The 22,039-nt window shown below is 37.0% G+C and overlaps 1 protein-coding gene across 6 annotated transcripts in view; it reads right to left on the bottom strand.

Annotated features, from left to right (window-relative positions):
- Window positions 1–7,683: 7,683 nt before the first annotated feature.
- ZCCHC7 (zinc finger CCHC-type containing 7) overlaps window positions 7,684–22,039 on the bottom strand; it is a 208,171-nt gene continuing 193,815 nt past the window's right edge. For 4 of the 6 annotated variants that reach the window (XM_010995563.3, XM_010995562.3, XM_031450043.2 and 1 more), the window contains exons 7-9: window positions 18,803–18,898; window positions 10,969–11,086; window positions 7,684–9,192 (exon numbers count right to left, since the gene is read on the bottom strand). In XM_010995563.3, coding sequence (XP_010993865.1) covers window positions 8,750–9,192; window positions 10,969–11,086; window positions 18,803–18,898 — 657 coding nt within the window. In that variant the 3' untranslated portion in view covers window positions 7,684–8,749. The remainder of the gene's footprint in view (window positions 9,193–10,968; window positions 11,087–18,802; window positions 18,899–22,039) is intronic. The other 2 variants (XR_010382720.1, XR_838367.3) reach the window with 2 other exon arrangements.

Raw genomic sequence — 22,039 nt, 5'->3', positions numbered from 1 at the left:
GCCAATTTTCCCCCTTTACCGAGGCAAAAACTCTTCTGGGTACTGTAGTCAGTGCTGCATGAACTGCATGAGGTTTTCCACTGACTGGTGAGAACAGAAACTACCCTTGGCCTTGTGTGAGCTCCACCTATAGTTCCCTCTAATCCTCTCAGGGGGCTTCCTCACACATACGCACTGACCAGTACTTAGCTGGGGCCCCTCTGCAGATCTCTGGGTTCTCTCTCTAGGCTGCTCTCTCCTTTCAGGTAATCCGACCTACAAACTCTAGCCACTTTGGCTTCTCCAGGCTCTCAGCTCTGTTTCCTCAGTGAGGCTTCTCCTGGGTTTCCCCTCCTTGCTCCACAATCAAGAAACTCTCCAAGCAGTCAGCTGAGGCAATCAGAGGGCCATCTATCAAGGTTCAATCTTTCCTTGTCTGTGTTCAATGTCTTGAAAACTGCTTCACATATTTTTTTTCCCACATTGTTTCAAGATGGAGGGTAAATCTGGTCTTGTTACTCCAATCTTGGCTGGAAGCAGAAATTCCTGAAACTAGTCTTGATAATGACTACGATATATGCTGCAATAAATTTGATATTCTGGATTCTTTCATGTTGCACTGTCACACATGGGCACCACAAGTTGATAAACTCTTTATTGAGAACAGTTACATATAGTACATCAAAATAGAGTTGTATTCTCTGCATTCAAAAATAATTTTAAAAACATTTTTGTGTAAAACTGCCAAGTAGTCTTTTGTGGGAAGGACTGTTCGGAGCTTATGGTTGTAGCAGATGACGTGTTTCACATCCCTGTGTCTGTCAGCACGCTGCCTCCTCACTGCCCAAACCCACTCTGCCTGCGTGCACAGAGAGCCAGAGTTGAAAGGCTTCCGGAGCAGCTCTTAAAACAATGACTGACTTAAAACAAAAATGCTACACAGGCACACATACTCCTTTGCCCCTGATCAACCCACAGCCCATGCTGTCTCTAGCACTCAATTGGGAGTCTGAGAGCCACCCTCTGTGGGACCTTGACTTGATAAGGCATCCAGTTTGGATTCGTTCTCTTCTCTTACCATCCCACTTCCCTACTCCCTTACTGGATTTTATTGGAGACATTTCCTCATACATCACTTTAAAAACTGATATACTTCACAGTTTTTAGATGGCTTACAATGTCCATCATATATGTTAAATATACATTAAATGCACTAGAAACTTGTTTTCTTTGGATAGAGCAACTTTATCACATGAAATGATTCATTGCATGGCATGTGCTGCATGTCTTCCAATGGTTAGTACTTCTTTGGAGTGCTAAGCCCAAACCCTAAGGGTTTGTGCTGGACTTGGGTCCTGGTGATGGCTTCTACAACCTAGTGACATTCTTAACCAATCAAAAGTCCTACTAGATAGGCTCCAACCCTCTCCACCCCACCACCCTCTGCATCAGCTGACTCCCTCTTTCCTCACACATCCTATATTTACCTCAACAGAGCTAACACCTCCCCCTGGTGCTCTAGCATTTGTATTCATGCTTCCTGGTTTTACTAATATGTAATTCCCCTCAGCTGGCTAAGCTGCCAGTAGCCCTGTCCCTCCACAAAGGGGTCCAAATGGTCTGCAGATCTTTATGCCATGGAACTAGCGGGCCTTATTTCAGATGAATGGGACTTGTCCCACCAAACTCTCAAACACCAGCATAGTCTGATGAAAGTCTAAGCTTTGTAAGACAAGGGTACATCCTGTCAGATGCGGCAGGCAACCTGCACTCACCCCTCTTGGTGAGAATTCCTTTGTGAAATGGGTTAGGGTTTCAATTAGGGTTTCTCAGCCTTAGCAGTACTGACATTTTGGGCTGGTTAATTCTTTGTTGCAGGGAACTGTCTTGTGGATCATAGGATTCTAGCAACATTCCTGACCTCTACTCACCAGATGCCAGCAGAACCCTCTGAATTGTGAAAATCAAAAATGATAAGATCAGGGGATCAAGATAGTGATGAGAGAATGAAAGGCTGTTATTTTGTATGTAATGTTTTGTTGGCAGAATTTTTAGTTGTTTCTTATGAGCAGCTTCTTTCCATATCTTTTATGAATAGATTATTGATAATTATTAATGCTGTCTCTCCTTACACAAACAGAGCCAATCTTCTCACTGCAGCACTAACAAACAATGTTTTTTTGCCCATCAGAGTGGCAAAGAGAAAAAGGAATGAAAACATTCCATGTTATTGTGGGACTGGAGAGATAAACACTTTCCTCCACTGCCAGGACTGTATTTTGCAACGTGTACTAAAACTTTCGTGAAATATATACATGTTTTTTTACCCATTAATTTTGTTTTATATGGAATAATCAGAGAAGATATGATGTGTGTAGAAGGATTTTTTTTTTCAAATAATGAAGCTCAGAAATAATCAGAAAGTTCAAAAACAGAGCTAATTAAATAAATTTTGGTATAATGATATAATAGGATAATCATGTAGCCATTAAAAATGATGTAGATATATGTTTGATTAGAAAGAAAGTCATTATTAAGTGGAAAACAATGTATTTACATACAGAAAAAGGTCTGGAAGGATAGATACTAAAAATTTTAACCATATCTTTGAGTAGAAGAATCAGGTATGATTTTTATGTTAAAAATTCCCCTCCTTTAGGTAGTAATACTTATATAAGATGAAACAGACTTACTTTAAAACAAAGAGTGTGGCAGAGATGAGGAAGGATATTACACAATGATAAGGGGCTCTATCCAACAAGATATACAATTGTAAACATATATGCATCCAAAATAGGAGCACCTAACTATATAAAGCAAATATTAACAAACATAAAGGAAGAATTTAAAAATAATACTCCACTTACATCAGTGGACAGGTCATCCATACAGAAAATCAATAAGCAAACACTGGCCTTAAATGACACATTAGAACAGGTGGAGATAAACACACACACACACACACACACACACACACACACACACACACACACACACACACAGAACATTCCATCACAAAGCTGCAGAATACACATTCTTTTAAAATGCACATGGAACATTCTCCAGGATAGATCACATGCTAGGCCACAAAACAAGTCTTAATAAATTTAAGAAGACTGAAGTCATATCAAGCATCTTTTCCAACCATCATGGTATGAGACTAAAAATCAACTACAAGAAGAAAACTGCAAAAAAACACAAACATGTGGAGGCTAAACAATATGCTACTAAACAACCAATGGATCACTGAAGAAATCAAAGAGGAAATTAAAAAATACCTAGAGATAAATGAAAATGAAACAAAATGATACAAAATCTATGGGACATAGCAAAGGTAGTTATAAGAGGGAAGTTTATACTGATACAAGCCTACCTCAGGAAATAGAAAAATTTCAAATAAACAACCTACCCTTACATCTAAAGGAACTGGAAGAACAAAGAAAACTCAAAGTCAGTAGAATGAAAGAAATAATGAAGATCAGAGAAGAAATCAATGATAGACTAAAAAACAATAGAAAATATCAACGAAACTAAGAGATGGTTCTTTGAAAAGATAAACAAAATTGATAAACTTTAGCCAGACTCATGAAATAAACAGGGTAGAAATAAATAAAATCAGAGATGGAAAAAGGTAAGTTATAACTGTTATCACTGAAATACAAAGGATCAAAAGAGATTACTACAAATAATTATATGCCAATAAAATGGACAATCTAGAATAAATAAATAAATTCCTACAAATGTACAATCTCCCAAGACTGAATCAGGAAGAAATCAAAAATATGAACAGACCAATTACTAGTAATGAAACTCAGCCAATAATTAAAAAAAAAAAAACAAAAACCAATAAACAACAGTTCAAGACCAGATGACTTCACAGGGAAGTCTACCAAACATTTAAAGAAGAGTTAACACTTTTCCTTCTCAAACTACTCCAAAAAACTGAAGAGGAAGGAATACTTCTTAACTCATTCCATGAGATTAGCATCACCCTGATACCAAAACTAGACAAATACACAACAATAAAAAGAAAATTATAGGCCAGTATCACTGATAAACACAGATGCAAAAATCCTCAACAAATATTAGCAACCTGAATCCAACAATACATTAAAAGGGTCATACACCATGATCATGTGGGATTTATTCCAGGAATGCAAGGATGATTCAACATCTGCAAATTAATTCACATTAACAAATTGAAGAATAAAAATCATATGATCACCTCAATAATGTAGAAAAAGCTTTGGACAAAATTTAACATTCATTCATCATAAAGACTCTCCACAAAGTGGGTATAGAGGGAATGCACCTCAACATAATAAAGGCTACCTATGAGAAATCCACAGCTAACATCATACTCAACAGTGAAAAGCTGGAAGCATTTCTTCTAAGATCAGAAACAAGACAAGGATGTGCATACTCACCATTTTTATTCAGCATAGTGCTGGAAGTCCTAGTCACAGCAATAAGACAAGAAAAAGAATAAAAATAATCAATATTGGAAAGAAGAAAGTAAAACAAGTTACTGTTTGTAGATGATACTATAACATATACAGAAAATCCTAAAGATGCCACCGAAACACTATTAGAACTAACAAATGATTTTGTAAAGTTGTAAGATACAAAATTAACATAGAGAAATTTTTTGTGTTTCTATATACTAACAATGAACTATCAGAAAGAGAAATTAAGAAAACAATACTATTTACAACTGCATCAAAAAGAATAAAATACCTAGGAATATATCTAACCAAGAAGGTACAAGACCTGTACTTGGAAAACTCTAAAACACTGAAGGAAACTGAAGATGACAAAAACAAATGGAAAGATATACTGTGCTCATGGACTGGAAGAATTCATATGTTAAAATGACCATACTACCTAAGGCACCCTACAGATTCAAAGTAATTTCTATCAAACACCAATGGCATTTTTCACAGAACTAGAATAAACAATTCTAAAATTTGCATGGAAACACAAAAGACCATGAATAGCCAAAACAATCTTGAGAAAGAAGAACAAAGCTGGAGGTATTATGCTCCCTGACGTCAAAGTATACTACAAAGTGATAGTAATCAAAACACTATGGTACTAGCACAAAAAGAGACATGCAAATCAATGGAACAGAATAGAGTACCCAGAAATGAAACCATATTACATGGTTAATTAATCTGCAATAAAAGTGTCAAGAAAATACAATGGGGAAAAGATAGCTTCTTCAATAAATGGCATTGAGAAAACTGAACATCTACATGTAAAAGAATCAAACTGGACTATTTTCTCATACCATATTCAAAAATAAACTAAAAATGGATTAAAGACTTAAATATAAGACCTGAAATCATAAAACTTTTAGAAGAAAACATAGGCAGCGGATACTCTCTGCATTGGTTTTAGCAATATAGTTTGGGATAGATGTCTTCAGGCAAGGGAAACAAAAGCAAGAATAAACAAATGGGATTACACAAAACTAAGAAGCTTTTGCACATCAAAGGAAGCTATTAACAAAACAAAAAGGCCGCCTACTGAATGGGAAAAGATATTTGCAAACGATATATTTGATAAGAGGTTAATATCCAAAATATACAAAGAATTCACACAATTCAACATCAAAAAACAACCCGATTAAAAACTGGGCAGAAGACCTGAACAGACATTTTTCCAAAGAAGACATACAGATGGCCAGGCACATGAAAAGATGCTCAACATCACTAATCATCAGGGAAATGCAAATCAAGACCACAATGAGATATCCCCTCACATCTGCCACAATAGCTATTATCAAAAAGACAAGAAGTAAGTGTTGACAAGGATGTGGGAAAAAGGAATCCCTTGTGCACTACTGGTGGAAATGTAAATTGGCAAAGCTACTATGGAAAACAGTATGGAGGTTTTCCTCAAAAAACTAAAACTAGAGCTACCATACAACCCCAGCAACTCCACTCCTGGGTACTTTTTCCAAAGAAAACAAAAACACTAATTTAAAAAGATATATGCACTCCTATGTTCAATGCAGCATTATCTACAATAGCCAAGATATGGATGCAACCTAAGTGCCCATCACTTATATGTGGAGTAAAAAACAAAACAAAGAAACAGGCATAATAAAACATGAACAGACTCATAGAGAACAAACTAGTGTTTGCCAGAGGGGAGAGGAGTGGGGATGAGTGAAAAAAGTAAGGGAGATTAAGAGGTACAAACTTCCTGTTATCAAGTAAGTCACAGGGATGTATGTACAGCATCAGGAATACAATCAATAATACAGTAACTCTGTAAGATGACAGATAGTAACTAGACTTACCATGCATAAAAAATATCAAATCACTATGTTGTATACTTAAAACTAATACAATATTGCAAGTCAATTATACTTCAATAAAAAAAAAGGTACAAACTTTCAGTTACAAAACAAATGAGTCACAGCGATGAAATGTACAGTATGATGAATATAGTCAATAACAGCTTCTGTATGGTGACAGATGATAACTAGAAAAAAATTTAAAAAAAATTTTCCCCCTTAAAATGAATACGTACTCCGTGTGTAACAAAAATAAAGAGCCAATAATAAGCGCTGTTAATGGCATGGCTCTGAAATAACAGGCACTGTTAGCAGCATGGTCCATGAAAGCAAGGCTTTCCACTGAGAGACTGGGAGATGGCTTCCCTGTGCTCTAGTCTAAGAATGCCAAACGTGACTCAAGGTAGAACCCAGGAAAGGAGCCACTTAGGCTGTTTCTAATCAAAGTGGGACCAGAAGCAAAAGATGTTTTGAGTCTTCTCAATTTTACTAATTATGCAGATCCTTACTGTTTGGGATATCTGCTTTTCTCTTAATCATATTTATCCATTTAAAGTCTTACTTGATTATCTAGTCTCTCTATATTTTAAACTCCCTACTCATGTATGGAAAGTCAGTGTGTGAGCAGACTAACTGACTACCTTTAACGGAGTACTTGGTGTAAGAGCCAGGTGCCAAGGGCAATGAAGAGGAAATGGAGCAGAAGCTCCTCTTGTGTTTCTGTTCTTTCCTTACCGTCCTAATGCCCCAAAGTGAAGCAGCTCATCTGCCTTCCTATCAGCATTAAATGCATGGACCTGAAGGATAAATTACATCCCAGAACAAAATGTTTGTCTAATAAAAACCATAAAATTTGAGAGGAAAAATAATGTGCAGAAACAAATAGAAAAAGAGCTTCCTTTCTTCCCTCCTCCAATTTTCTAAGTATGAAAGGCTCTAAAAAATGGTAATCCCATTTCTGTCCTGAAAGTAGACATCCCCAGATCTGAAGGAATGCTAGCACATCAATAATTAAATGCGCTTGTTCCAAGCCCTACTGAGAAATAATGCCAATTATCTCAAGGCTTCCTACTCTCTGAAGTTGTTTTTCATGGTTGTCACTTTTAGCACTGTTAAAAGACTGCTCACTTACCTTAGGGTTAAAACAATCCCAGCTGATGTTAGGAAGCCAAGCACCAACACACAAGGAATGCTGACACTTAGCTGAAAGCTGGGCAGTACAGGGAAGGTGGTGGACTCAAGACACTAAGGCTGATTCTGGAGGAGAGATTCTCTCCTGCATCTCCCCCCTGCCCCCGCCCCTCACACCAAAGAAAAGAGAGCTGATCCTAACAGACGTATGGCAGATTGTGTATTTCACGAAGAGTAAAACACAAATTTAAGATTCCAACATTATAAAATCATTGGAGAACATGGAGAAATATCTTTATTTCTCCATCTTATTTTATTCTGGCGGAGAGTTAGTGCTTGGGCAATAACGGCATTTGACCCCAGTCTGCGGAGATTTTACAACTTTAGTCACTTGTCCAACCCAAGTACTCCCTTTGTTGCTCAAACTCTCATTGTCTTTTTACATAATAGATAAATTTATTTACTGCATTTTAGACATTTTATTTGTCTTATTCTAACATTAAGCTCTGATAAGTACAAAAGGCTCACAAATACAAAAACTTCTTTATAGCTCTGTGGTAATTAAAAACCTCACGAGAACAAAACAAATTTTAAAGCTGGACAATATTCATCTTAAATATGTGAGGGACAACCTTCAAGTGTGACTGTAAAAATGGCAAAAACTATTTCCTTGTGATTACATTAAAATTACGTAAAAGATGACTTTTTTTCACTTGTTTCAGGAAATCTGTCTCTCGACATTTAGTCTGGATGGAGTCTTTACCTATATTTTGCTATGAAACCCAATTCCCTGCCTCTTCAGTGCTTCAATGATGACACCTTCATCTTCAGCCTGTGATGTTCTGGCTAGAGGAGGATGCTGACACCAGCTTCTGAAGCAAGAAAAGCCAGATTTAGATTTAGAGTAATGTTAAAAAACAAACAAAAAAAGGAATGCTGAATTTTTTTGTATCAGCATTAATTTCTTTTTGTAAGGATTTAATTTTCATGCTCACACTGCAGATGATGAGCTTTTATTTGATGAACTTCTATTTTTTCAAAGTATTTAAAAATTTTTTTTTCTGAAACAATTAATTCTTCCTATCCGTAGGACTCTGAGTAAAATGACGTCCTGGAACAGGGGAATTCCAAGTTTATCTTTCTGTTTTCTTACCTAATAACTTGTTGCACACAGAGAACTGAGCTCTTCAAGGTCTTCAGCAGCTCTAGGTATGACTGAGATAAAAAAAAAAAAACCAAACTTCCTTTTATTTAATCATAGACAATAAAAATATTGCCAGGATGTTGGAGATATGAAGCCCAGACAAACACTGGGAAGTGATATCAGAAGCTGACTCACAGCTTAGATTTTTTTTTCCTCTGCTTAATGAGAAATAGATTATCATTGCCATCCTCCTCCAAGCAGCTCTCCTTTTTCTTATGCTTGCCCCGCTTGCCCTCTTTGGGCAGCTTGTCTTCTCTTGGCTTGTGGGAATGCGATGAGTAATGGAAGGGCTTGTGAGGCTTCTGGGTTTTGAAAGTACCAGGAGAAGAGTGGACCTTGGGGCCCCTGGGAAAGTCCTCATCCACTTCACGACACCTGTCAGCCTTCTTGTGCTTTTCACGCTCTCTGTTGTTCCTGCTTACGGTTTCTTTCTGGATTTCTTTCTTTTCTTGAGGCCACCTGTTGTTTTTCCATGAGGCTTGGCTCTTCCTCACATCATGGTGGGGCCTCCTATCTGCTGCTTCCATATGAGGCCTCTTGAACTGTCTTGGAAAATCCCCATTTTTCTGGAGTTCTGAAAAATATAGAAGTATTTTTGCATATTCAGCAGGAAGACAGTCCGTGCAGAGCTTTCATAGGTCTGTGAATAACTCCACAGGGAGAAAAGCCAGATATTTAAATGCATTAATGATATCACATTCTGAAGAATGCTTACTAAGGTAAAAATCACTCACTAAAACTTGAATGGCTGTAGTTCTATTTTTCTGAGTGCTAAACATGGAAGAAATCCAGAAATCCAATGATATTTATTCTGTTCAATACAGTTTAACTAGGTTAAAAAATGGAGACAAGGACCAGTGAAAGCAGTAATCACTTAAGCTTTGTGAAGGAAAGTCATGTCTGACCAATTCAAGTTCCTGCACTGATAAAGAGACAGCCCTTGATGATAAGGTGAAACAAGATGTATAAAATGGCTTTTTGACAGTCTCATATGACATTTCAATTATCCTCTGAAGATAAAGTATGGCCATAGTACTTATAGGTGGATACCATGCTGGACAGGAGGTTATTCCTCCAGAGTAGAGTTCACTGGCTTGGACAGTGAGTTCCTGTGCACACCCTCGTGTATCTGAGAGGTTTATGTGCCAGATCTGATGTTACATTTTGTTGGGACTTAGCACTCCCACTACAAGTGTCTGATGGTAGTGATTCTGATGGGATAAGTGGGAGATGAGGTTACAGTGAGGGAGGAAAACTAACCTGTCAACAGTACCTTGAAAGATTAAAGAAGTCACCAATTGAAAAAAAAAAATGGGATGGAGTACTAAGTAGTATATTTAGTGGACAAAAATGAATTCTAGAATAAAAATAAGTAATTACTTATAGATGTTAGTATAAAATATAAATTCCAATTGATCACAGCAAGCCTCGAAGTGGATCTGTGCCATACAGTTGTCAATATAACTAATTAAAAAGGAGAACAAATGGTTTTTCTCTGATTATAAAAGTCATAAATGCTCATTAAAGAAAATCTGGGAAATACAAAAAAGTGTAAAGAAAATTAAAAAAAAAATGCACCCATGATCTTTTAATCTAGAGATGACATTTTGATGCAGTTCTTTTTAATCTTTTTAAATTTAGTTTGCTGATCATTATCTTCATGTATTATAATTTCTCTCTATATAGTTGAGATAAATTTTACATAAAATTTAATATGTAAAATATGCAGGAGTTGAGAAGTAATTCCTCTACTCTTCCCAGAATTGCTATCTTCATTTTGAAAGGACCTGAATTCAGAGAAAGAGAGGTAGAGAAAATAGGCTTAAATTATAAAATAATTTGGTGAGAAAGAACATTATGTTAGCAACAGCAAATAAGGAAACTACAGAGAATGGCTGTGGACCTGCAGCTCTGCTCATAATGGTGGCCAATAAGAAATGACCTCTTTGGCGAAGCTCCTGGAACTACCAGGAATCATCTAGCAGGGAAAACTTTTCTTTGATTGAAAAATACCAGAGACACAAAAAGGGAAAAAAAAAATTACTTGTTGAACAGAAAAATTTCAAAGGGGCTTTTAAAAATTCTGTATGCATGTACAGATGGAAGTATTTTCTGGACATTTTCTAAAATGATCATTATGCAAGAAAAAATGCTCATTGTGAATAGAGTACAACACAGGATTTTTTAAATGGGTGCTTGATTTCTAGAGATCAAGAAAGTTCCAGTTTCTATAGTAATTATTAAAAACATTTTTGGTGCTAACCAAAGACCCACAAAGCAGGCAAAGACAGTGCAAAAAAAGTTTAGGAACTCCTGCAAAGGTGATCTAGCAAGACATCTAATAACATACCTTTTACTTTTCGTTTTATTCTCTGATCTCTCTCCCGGATTTCATATTTGTCATCATAGTAGTAGATGAATGGAGATGTTGGAAAGGTCTGGTTAAACATTCGTCTTTCTGTACATTCCTGCAAATTGTATTTGAAATTATGATGTCACAAGGTCACACTGTTCAGATAACCTTTTTTTGGCAAAATTATGGACCACTATAATTAGAGATGAGCCCCACATCACTGATACTCACACTGTAGCTGCAGGCTGTGGTCTCGCTGGGACTCTGGAAGGATCAGCCAGCCCGACACTCAATTGTGCTTACATGCTATTCTTCAAAGTTTAGATTTTCTTCCTTTACTTCTTTATCTATGAAATCCTTCTTATTTTTTTTTTTTTAATCTTCCCTGCCAACCCCCTCCCCTAGCAATGCCTTATACCTCTGTTAGAGGGTTTATTTTATTCAGCTTTATACTGTATTAATCCTTTGCTTATTTGTCTCTTCTAAAGCCTTCAATCAAGTGCTTCTCCTTTTCTTCTTCCCTTCACATTTATAACCCCTAAATATGGGAGTAAATTCTTAGCCCTTTCCTCTGTTCCCTCCACACAGGTGGCTTTTGCAAACTTGTTTTAAGTCAATACTCACTGCTCACAAGGGCAGTGATTCTTATGGTGGGGAGCAGGGTGGTAGTGGATTGTGTCTAGTTTGAAAATGCTCGTAGGTATTTTGAAGGAAATCTCTGTTTTCTTTGCTCCCTCTATTCAAGATGAGGTCGCTCCTCTTACTCCCCCTGGACAGCTCCCCACTCTCATGACTCTGGCCTTCCCACAGCTGCTAGTTCCCAAATCCACATCCTTGGCCTGAGCCATGCCCCAAGTAGTAGGCTTTGTTTGTCCTGACCTGTGACACACATTTATTCAGCTTGTCTGAAACCAAATAATGTCTTTTATTTGAAAGAGGTTTCCCTTTGAAACTTTCCCACTTCTGTCCTCTGTCATCTTGCCTAAATTTATTACAAACATTCTTCCTAGTTAGGTACTGAAGAAAAATTAAAATACAGCTATCTCCTGCTTTTCAAAAGTTCGCTTTACATCGCTTTGCTTTGTGAAAGAGCTATATTAGCACCTGTTTTCACTAACAAAGAAATATAAAGAGGACTTTCACTTTTACAAAAAAAGGTGAAAAGTTAAAATGGCGGTTTAGCGCTTGTTTTGCAGCAGACATTACGGAGGCAGTGAGCACCCGGAACAGTGAGAGTTGCGCCACCAAGCTCCTTCCCCAGGAACTACACACAGAATCTCAGCATCAAGCCACCACAGCTTTGAACTGTGTCTGTGAGCATCTGTCATTTATCTCCCTTTATTTTGTGCATCTGTTAACGAGATGGGTCCTAAGGTAATTGTTTCTTCACTTGACAGCCACTTCAGCTTAGGAAAGGTTTCACAGGAACGCCCAAGTTTCAGATTGTGGGGGAAATTTGTACCTCTTAGGAAGAAAGTACATGAAATATCTGCATAGAATTTAGCTGATTATCATAACTTTGTCATTATATACTCAACTTGTAATTCTAAGATATCAAAGCTGATAGCCATACACATAATTTGTAGATTTAAAAAACTAGGAATCATTCTAAATACACACTTACATATAGAAAATAAAGTAATGGAGGGAAAGAAAACCTATTTCAAGAAATAATGGCTGAAAACCTTAATCTGGCAAAGGAACCAGACAGCCAAGTCCAAGAAGCACTGAGTCCCAGACAAGATGAACCCAAAGAGACCCACACCAAGATACATAATTAAAATGTCAAAAGTTAAAAAGACTCTTTTCAAACTTCTCCAACAAAATATTCATAAAATCAGATAAGGAAAGTTCTAGAGATTAACAAAAAGCTGTCCATCCCTACAGTGAAACCACTTTGAAGATCTAGCTTTAAAATTCATGTGAATTTGCATTCTATTTCATAATATAACCAAATGCAAAAGAATATACAGTGAAAAGTAAGTTTCACAAGTGTTGAACTCTCTCACACTACTGGTGGAGTATAAGCTGGTACTATCACTTTGGAAAACCGGCAGTGTACACGAAAGCTGAATACATGCAGTACCCTGAGACCTAGTAATTCCACTCCTAGGTGCATACACAACAGAAATGCATACATAAGTTTACTGAAAGATGTGCTCAAATGTTCACAGCGATACTAGTTGCAATAGCCCCAAACTGGAAACTATCCACAACAGTAGAATGAATAAACAAACTGTGGGATTCATTAAATGGACTACTATTCATGGATGAGAATGAATGATCTACACCACATGCATAATACAGATAAGTCTTGTAGACAAATGTTGAGGAAAAGAAGCCAGACACAATATACTATATATGATTCTGTTCGTATAAACTATAAAGACAGGCAAAACTAATACAAGCTATTAAGAATCAGGATAGAGGGTAACCCTTTTTGCTTCTAGGATGCTGATAAGATTCCGATTCCTGACCTAGGTGCTGGTTACTCTGATGTGTTCATTGTGTGAAAATTAATTGAACTGTACATTTACAGTTTGTGAACTTATTTGTATGTGTATTCTGCTTCAGTTTTTTTATAAGAAGTCTCTCCTCTAGTCCCTTTCCCCTCCCTAGAGGCAACTTCTGTTACCAGTTTCTTGTGTCCTTCCTGAGATATTTTAAGCATATAAAAGCTTCTATGTCTTGTTTTTTCTTTTCATAAGTAGCATACAAAACACACTTCCCTTTGCCTTTTTTCCCTCCTCACTTAATATGTTGTGCAGATTGTTCAGTTTCAACACATATAGATCTGCTCTTTTTTTAGTGGGTCTGTGAGCACTCTTCTGGCTCTGAAATCAAGAACTGAAGATCTAAAACAGGTAGTTCTCAAAGACATTAAGCTGAATGAAAGAAGCCTTAGGAAAGAATACACATTGTAGGATTCCAATTATATGAAATTTTATAACAAGGAAAATGAATCTATGGTGGGGACAAAATTAGAACAGTAATTGTCTCCGGTGGAGTGGCAGTGGGACTAAGAAGAGTCATGAGGGAAGTTTCTAGGATGATGATAATGTCCTATATCTTGATAGGGGTTTGGGATACAGAGACAGGTGCTTTTATCAATACTCAGCAATTATACACTTCTAAATGTGTGCATTTTATGTAAGTTTTTTAACTCAGAAAATACGTAAAAGCAACAGATATTGAGCTCTAAGTTAATGATATGCATGCTAAATAGTTTAGGAATGAAGTGTACTGATAATGACAATCTATTTGAAATGCATGAAAAAATAAAATGGACTGGTACAAAGATGGATACTTAGGTGATAAAGCAAGAAAAGTAAAATGTTAATGGTAGAATCGAGTTGATGAGTATATGGGTGTTCATTGAAAAAGTCAACTTTATGTTTGAAAACTTTAAAAATAAAATGTTGGAAGGAAAAGAGAAAGAGAAGCAAGCTGGTTATTGCCTAGACAAAATACGATTAACTATTTTAAAATGTACGATTAAGTGGCATTTAATGCTGTACAACCACCACCTCTCTCTAGTTCCAAAACTTCATCATCATTGGGATTTTGATAGGGGTTACATTTACTCCTAAGTATTGTATTCTTTTTACTGCTATTGTAAATCAGATTATTTTCTTAATTATCTTTCTGGATTGTACATTGCTAGTATATAGAAATGCAACTGATTTTTGTGTGTTGATTTTGTATCTTGGAACTTTGCTGAATTCATTTATTAGCTTTCACTGTGTGTGTAATCTTGAGTGTTTTCTAGATATGAGACCATGTTATCTGTGAATGGAGATAATTTCACTTCTTCCTTTCTAACTCAGATGTCTTTTATTTTTCTTGCCTACTTTCTCTGGCCAGAACTTCTAATAAAATATTGACTCAAAGTGGCAAAAGTGGGCATTGTTCCTGATTGTAAGGGAAAATTTTTCAGTCTTTCATCATTGAGTATGTTGTTAGCTGTGGGTTTTTCATATATGGCCTTCATCATGGTGAGGAAGTTCCCTTCTATTTCTAGTTTATTAAGTGTTTTTCTCATGAAAGGATGTTGAATTTTATAAAATTCTTTTATTGTATCAATTGAGATGATTGTTTTTTCCCTTCATTCTATTAATGTGACATATTACATTGATTAATTTTTATCTGTTGGCCCATTCTCGAATTCCAGGAATAAATCCCACTTAGTCATAATTCCAGTACTAATCCCACTTAGTACTTTTAATGTACTGCTTTGGCTTGCTAGTATATTGTTCAAGATTTTTATGTTAATATTCATAAAGGATATTTGTAATTAAAAAAAGGAAAATAAAGTAATGGAAATCTGTACCTACCATTTAACTTTATCAAATGATAACATTTACCCTTTATTTTCTTCAGTTTTCCTCTACGCATTAACAATATAATTGAAATCCTCTGTGTAACTTCTTCCCATTTCCCATTCAATTTTTTCCCTTTCCAGAAGTTGGTGCCATGGTCTTAAAGTTGGTGTCTGCCATTTTCATATGTTTTAATACTCTTACTACTAATGAATATTCCAATAAACAACAGTAAAAGCTTAGAAGTGTTGAGATTTCATAAAAATGACACCATTCTGTGAATATTTTGAAATGGCTTTAGGTTATAATAGCTTCACAGAACAAGTTCAGTGGTGTTCTTTTGAATTACCTGTCTGAATAAAGGTTTGGTAAAACCTGACTACAAAACCACCTGGGTCTGGTATATTTTGGTAGGGAGAATTTTGATTACTAATTCAAGTTCCTTAGTGGTACTGGTTCATGTAGGTTTTTTCTTCTTTAGTCATTTCGTTAATTTGTATTTTTCCAGAGAATTATTTATCTGCATTTTCAGATTTAACATTGAACTTTATGAAGTTTATATAGTATTCTCTTTTACTTAAAAAATTATACTGTATCTTATGCTATTTACACTTTTCACTCATTATTTGTATCTTTTCCTTTTCTTTGAGTAGTTTTTCCATAAGTCTGTCTCTTTTCTTTTGGAAAGAAAATGTCTACAAAGAAGCACCTTTTGGTTTTGATGATGCTATTTATCATGTTCTCTATTTCAATAATTTTGGTTCTTATCTTCGTCATTTCCTTCTTTCAGCTATCTTAAGATTTATCCTGTTGTTGAGTTTCTGGATCTTTTGGGGCTTTTTGGGGTCTTGAAAGTTGTAAGGCAAACCCATACAGTAATATAAATTATTGCTTTTATAAATCACTATCCATGGTGGCTCCAAGTTTCCAAAAGAAAGGATACCCATGAAAGATTTGGATGTAAGATTCTGCTGTGGCCTGAATGTCTGTGTGTCCCCTGACCCAATTCAGATGTTGAAATCTGAACCCCAAAGGTGATGGTATTAGGAAGCGGACCATTTGGGAGGTGATTAGGTCATGAGGGTGGAGCTCTTATAAAATATACCCAACAGAGCTCTCTAGCCCTTCCCACCACCATGTGAGGACACAGCAAGAAAGCGTCATCTGTGAGGAAGCAGGCCCTCACCAGACACTGATTCTGCTGGCACCGTGATCTTGGGCTTCCCAGCCTCTAGAACTACGAGAAAAAAATTTCTGTTGTTTATAAGCCACTCAGTCTATGGTAGTTAGTTTATAGTAGCCTGAATGGACTAAAACAGATTCTAACCATAAAACATTAAGAACAAACTACAATTACAAAAAGGTACTGGAGATCCTGACACACTCCCAGCGCCTCGCTCATCTTGGAGTAGTCTCTTTGCACAATGACTACCGTTTCCTATCGCGGTTTGCCTCATGTGGAACTGCCTATGATTGTCCCTGCCTCTCCAACTAGAGTGAGTAGAATCAGGGAAGGGCGATGCCACATTAACCTAAGAAAAGCTATTCATTAACATATACAGAACTGAGTTTCTGAAGCTGAAGAGGAGGGGGTCCTCAGACATCTTTAACCTCCTGCACAGTCTCCCATTTGGATCCCGATGTGGCTATACAGAGCTATACAGTCCTATAAACATTTTCCAAAGCTAAATGTAAATTATATTTTGATTATCCACATCGCTGGTCCCCTCCATTAGCACAGACAATTGATAGTTGGCTATATAATCTATCTACTATTTTGGATTAGCCACACCACTGATCTTCTTCATTAGTGTGGATAATCTAGAATTCTTCATCTATGGCAGCAACGAGGCTGCCAAATTTACTTTATTGTAAATTAAAAATTATCTAAATCTAGATTTCAGGGATAAATTCCAAATGCTTTTAATATATTTCCTATCTACATTAACAGGAGTGACTAGTAAGCAGTATGTGTCCAACTATAATTGTTTTTCCTTAATTGAACAAACATAAATGTTAAAAATCATACCCCCTTTGCTTTAAAGAGGTAAGCAAGCATAAATTGTACATCTATGTGATTTGTGTGGCAGTAGACTGCTTATGTGAATATGTTTGCCACACAGTGCTGGCAATATCTGAATTTTGACAACAAGAATCTAACTAGGTTTCCAGTGTGAGTTCTGTAGCAGTGAAGTAATTCTATTGCAGGGTCCCTCCATCTGTACCCCTTTACTATGGATCTGATCACAGTGGAAATACCAAATCAGTGCTGAGAGATCTCCCTGTACAACCTCTTTGCTTGGGAGATACAGAAACTGGAGACCAGAGAGAAATAGTGGGTTGCTTTAAGGCACATAGTTAAGTCAGCAGTAGAGCATAAGTTGGGGATCAGAACTCCTTCCTAGTTTTCATATTCTACCCCTTCACTCCATGGTCCTGCTGCTCCAAGGCAGAAGGAAAACTCCATCTGTTGATGGACTCTGTGCAGTACTTTTTTCTTCAGACTTTTTGTCTCTCCCCATACCATAGAGTTCTATCCACAAGGTCTTCACCTACAGGTGAAGGCTTGGTCAGAATTCAAGATGTGACCTGCAATACTAACTACTCCATCCTACTGCTCACGCCTCTAACCATTTTAAGCACCTCCTCGCCCTGTATGCTTTCCATCTTCTGTCATCAGGTCTGATTTGATATTAGTTTATTTTGGTTTCTAGGCCAATAGAAGCCTATCTGGAGACTGGGAATGTATTTTTCCATATAGATTTTCTACTTGTCGTGCCAAGGACTTTCCTTCTCTGCCTCAAGATTCCCAGAATGTAGGAGCTCTGAGTCTACTCTTATTGCATCCTGACTCCGCCATGAGCTGTTACTGTTTCACATTTAATGGGATAACTGGTGAGGAAACTCACTCCCACCTCATGGCAACAAGTTTCTGCTTTGATGTCTCAGCATCCCAAACACACAAGTTTGGCCCTTTCAGCTAGCATTAGGAAATGTGCAGGCTGGATAGGGAATCTAGGCATTTGTGGGGTAGACAGGCTGGATGACAATGCAGCATCTCTGTCTATCCACTAGTGAGTGTCAGGGTTTGTGAGCGAGTGGTAAAGATTTAACCGAACACAGTATCAGGGAACACTGGAGGTACTGGAGAGCTATGTAGAAAATCTAAAATCATGATTTGGCTAGGTCAAAGTACCAGTAATCCTAAGAACTCATGAGAACTGTAACCATTCTATCGACGACTATTATTTCTCTGACTGATTTTATGAGCTGTATTTATTTAGTCTAACCTGTTCATGTATATTTAAAACAATTAGAGGAATGTGCTCTGACAGATCCTTTATTCTAGCAGGAAGGGGAGAAGTAAATCAGTTGAAAACATATGGAGTCTTACTTTAAGATAGTAGGTTATAAGAAGTAAGTGTTCAGAATTACGTTCGTTTCGAGTGGTTCTTTCAGCAACCACTCCTGAACAACAGAAAGCTTTAAGCCCAAATGCCACTTAAACTTACGTGTCCATAATGGCCTTCTAGCCCACAGTTGTAGCAATACACTGAGGCTGATTGTCCAGAAGGGGTCTTCGGCTTTTTGGGTGGTCCAGGTTTGGTCTGCAACATGAATATTTGTAAGGATTTAGTAAATGTCAGAAGACAATTAAAACCTCATTCTTTCCAAAAGAACTTTTTTAGGTAAGAGATTCCTTAGAAGTACTGCCTCCTAGAGTTTAGTGTGGAGACCCCATATTCAGACGGTTCTGTGTATTAAAGTGTGTAACATGACAAGAATTCTTTTATTCTTAACATCAGCGTGTGCTTCCCTCCCCTGCCTTGCTCCTCATTCCATTCAGCACTACGCCCAATACTGAGGTGGATATTAGGTATCTGAGATAGAGAAAGAGTAAAAGTCTAGTAGAACATGACAGACATATACATAGATAATGACAAACAATGTAAGCACTGTGACAGAAGCACGTACAAGGAATTTGTGGAGTGGCAAGGGGGACCTATCATTGGATGGGGTGAGGAAGTCAGGGAAAGCTTCTCTTGAAATATAAAATTTAGGTTTATTCTGAAAGAATTAGGTGTAAATCAAATGAGGACTTCTAGGTAGAGGGAAAGGATGCTTTACAGGTTTCTAACTTGGGTGAACTGGTGAGTAGTAGTGTCAACAATTGATTCAGAAAAGTACGATAAGAAGGAGGAGTCAATTTAGAGGAAAAGATGATGAAATCTGTCTTGAATGTTGAGTATCTAGGTGGAGATGTCCACTAGGCAGTTATCTATAAGATAAAGCTTAGAAAACATGTCTGAGCTGAAGGTTAGATTTGAAAGTAAGCTGCATAATAGTGGAAGCTGAAATGACCAGAGTGGACAGAGCTGCCATAGCCAGGTGAGTGGCAGTGAGCTAAAGATGGAATCCTGGACACAACATGTAACGGGCAGGCAGAGGAGCCTGTGAAAGGGACAGACAAGGAGAGGTTAAAGGATGCAGAGTCACAGGAGAATACAGTCGTAGACCTTAGAGTAGTCTCAAGAAGGATGAACTGATCTACAATGTCAAATACAGCAGAGAGGCCTAGAGAGAGATTAGAACTGAGAAACATCCATTAGATTTGGCAATTGTTCATGGATAACCTCATTGTGAGAATTTTGGAATCAGTGGGAAGGTAGAAAGTAGAAGGCAATAGGTTGAGGAGTGAGGAGATGCCACAAAGAAGAGCAAGGAAAATGATTACCCACAAAAGCCAGGATGGTGGTTACTGCCCTTGGGGAGAGAATAGCACACAGAGGGTTTCAGGGTAGCTGCGATTTTCTATTTCTTGAACATAGTGGTGTCATATAACTTGAGTGTGTTATATAACTAATTTATTAAATTGTACACGTATGTTTTACGTACTTTTCAGTATGTATATTCCATTTCATAATAAGAAATGTTAAAAAAAACTGATTGGAAGTTGAAGAAAAGTAGACAGTAGGTACATATTATTTGAGAAGCATGAGTAAGGGGCGAAATATCAGTCAGCACCTAGGGGGAGGGTTTGGTGGAGTCTGTTATTAGAATGGGAGAGACCAGAACATATGAGGGAGCATGTAGAGATGGAGAAGTTGAAAACAGAAAGAAAGGATGGACAGAGCAAAACCCCTGAGGTGGGTGGGATGGGCTTTCAACAGGAGAAAAAACTAATTCTCCCCATATTTTCTGGAGATTGGTAGGATGGGAATAAACTTGGGTAAGTTTATTTCTTATGTTCTTCATTGGGATCCTATAACAAAGAGCGCCAAGTAACTGGTCTGCCAGCTAATCTTGTTGCTGTTGTTTAGTGTGGCAAACAGGTGGTTTGTGGATGTTTTATCCTTTTGATATAGGAAAATACCTATAGGTTATAAAAATAATCTTCACATAACTTTACTTTGAGCTCCTATTTCCTAAGATGGAAAACGGGGATGACAATAACCTGATAGATGTTTTCTACTGACAATACAAAATGGAATTTACAACTTCAGCTATTATCAATTGAGATATAATCAAAACACAATCAACAAACATCTTATACTCTCCAATAAAAAATGTGGTTCATGAATTGAGACTAGTTAAAAAGCCACTAAACACAGATTTAACAGGTATGCACATAAGCATGTACCACTCATTGCAGTGGTTTAAAATTTTTTTCAGGTAGTAGAACACTGGGAAGACATGAAATTATTAAGCAGAAATAATTTTTCCATCTAAAAGATAACTCTATTATTTGATGTGATATAAAACTGCAACCATGAGCATATGTGGTTTAAGAGAAAGAAATAAAACCAGAAGAGATGGTACCATGGATGTGAAGGTAGAACAGATGATGTTCCAAGGGAGAAGTTATCAAAAGCTATTGATGGATCAAATACGATGAAGACTACAAAATCCATTGGACTTAGCAATCAGAAAGCTGTTGGCAACTGGAAACAGCTGTGAGCAGTTACATTTGAGAGGCAGAGGCACAAGCCAGATACTAACGGGTTCATTACAAGTAGAAAGATGCTGAAGAACAGAACGTAGATGACTTTTAAAGAAACTATGCTGTGTATGAGAGAAAGGAAGGGGACAAGTAGCACAAAATTTAGGTTCAAGGATACCTCCATCAGTGACATTTACCAGAGTGCTGGACACATGGCATGAGCAAATGTGTACATTCTTTCATTAACCTACCCCCAAAATAATTATTGAGTGCTTAATACATGTTCTAAGATTAGGGGTAGCTGAGAAGTGAGCAAGACAAAAATCACTGCTCATATCTCCAGTGGTGGAAGACAGATAAACAAAATCAATAAAACACAGACATACACACAGTATCAGACAGTAATAAGTGGTATGTAGGAAATTAAAATATGGCCTATGGGTAAGAATGATTTTTACATTTTAAAATGGTTTAAAATTTTTAAAAAAGGATGTTTTGTAACATGTGAAAGTTATATAAAATTCAAAATTCAGTGCCCATGACTAAAGACTTATTGGAACACAGCCAGGCTGCTTTCCATGCTACAAGGAAAGAGTTATGTCAGAGACTACTCATTAGCCTGCCAAGCTGAAATATTTACTATCTGGCTCTTTACAGAAACAGTTTGCCAACACCTGACCTAGAGTAGAGTAAGTGCTTAATAAACAGGTGGTGAAGGAGTAGATGTTATATAGCCTCCAATATTTTAGAGTGGAAATGAATTATGCAGACAATAAAGGTATTTAAAGTAGATATGAACACTGAAAAA

This window comes from Camelus dromedarius, chromosome 10 (genome assembly GCF_036321535.1).
Source record: "Camelus dromedarius isolate mCamDro1 chromosome 10, mCamDro1.pat, whole genome shotgun sequence".
Taxonomy (NCBI): Eukaryota; Metazoa; Chordata; class Mammalia; order Artiodactyla; family Camelidae; genus Camelus; species Camelus dromedarius.
The sequence above is the reverse complement of the archived record's forward strand: the minus strand, read 5'-3'. Positions and strand labels throughout refer to the sequence as shown.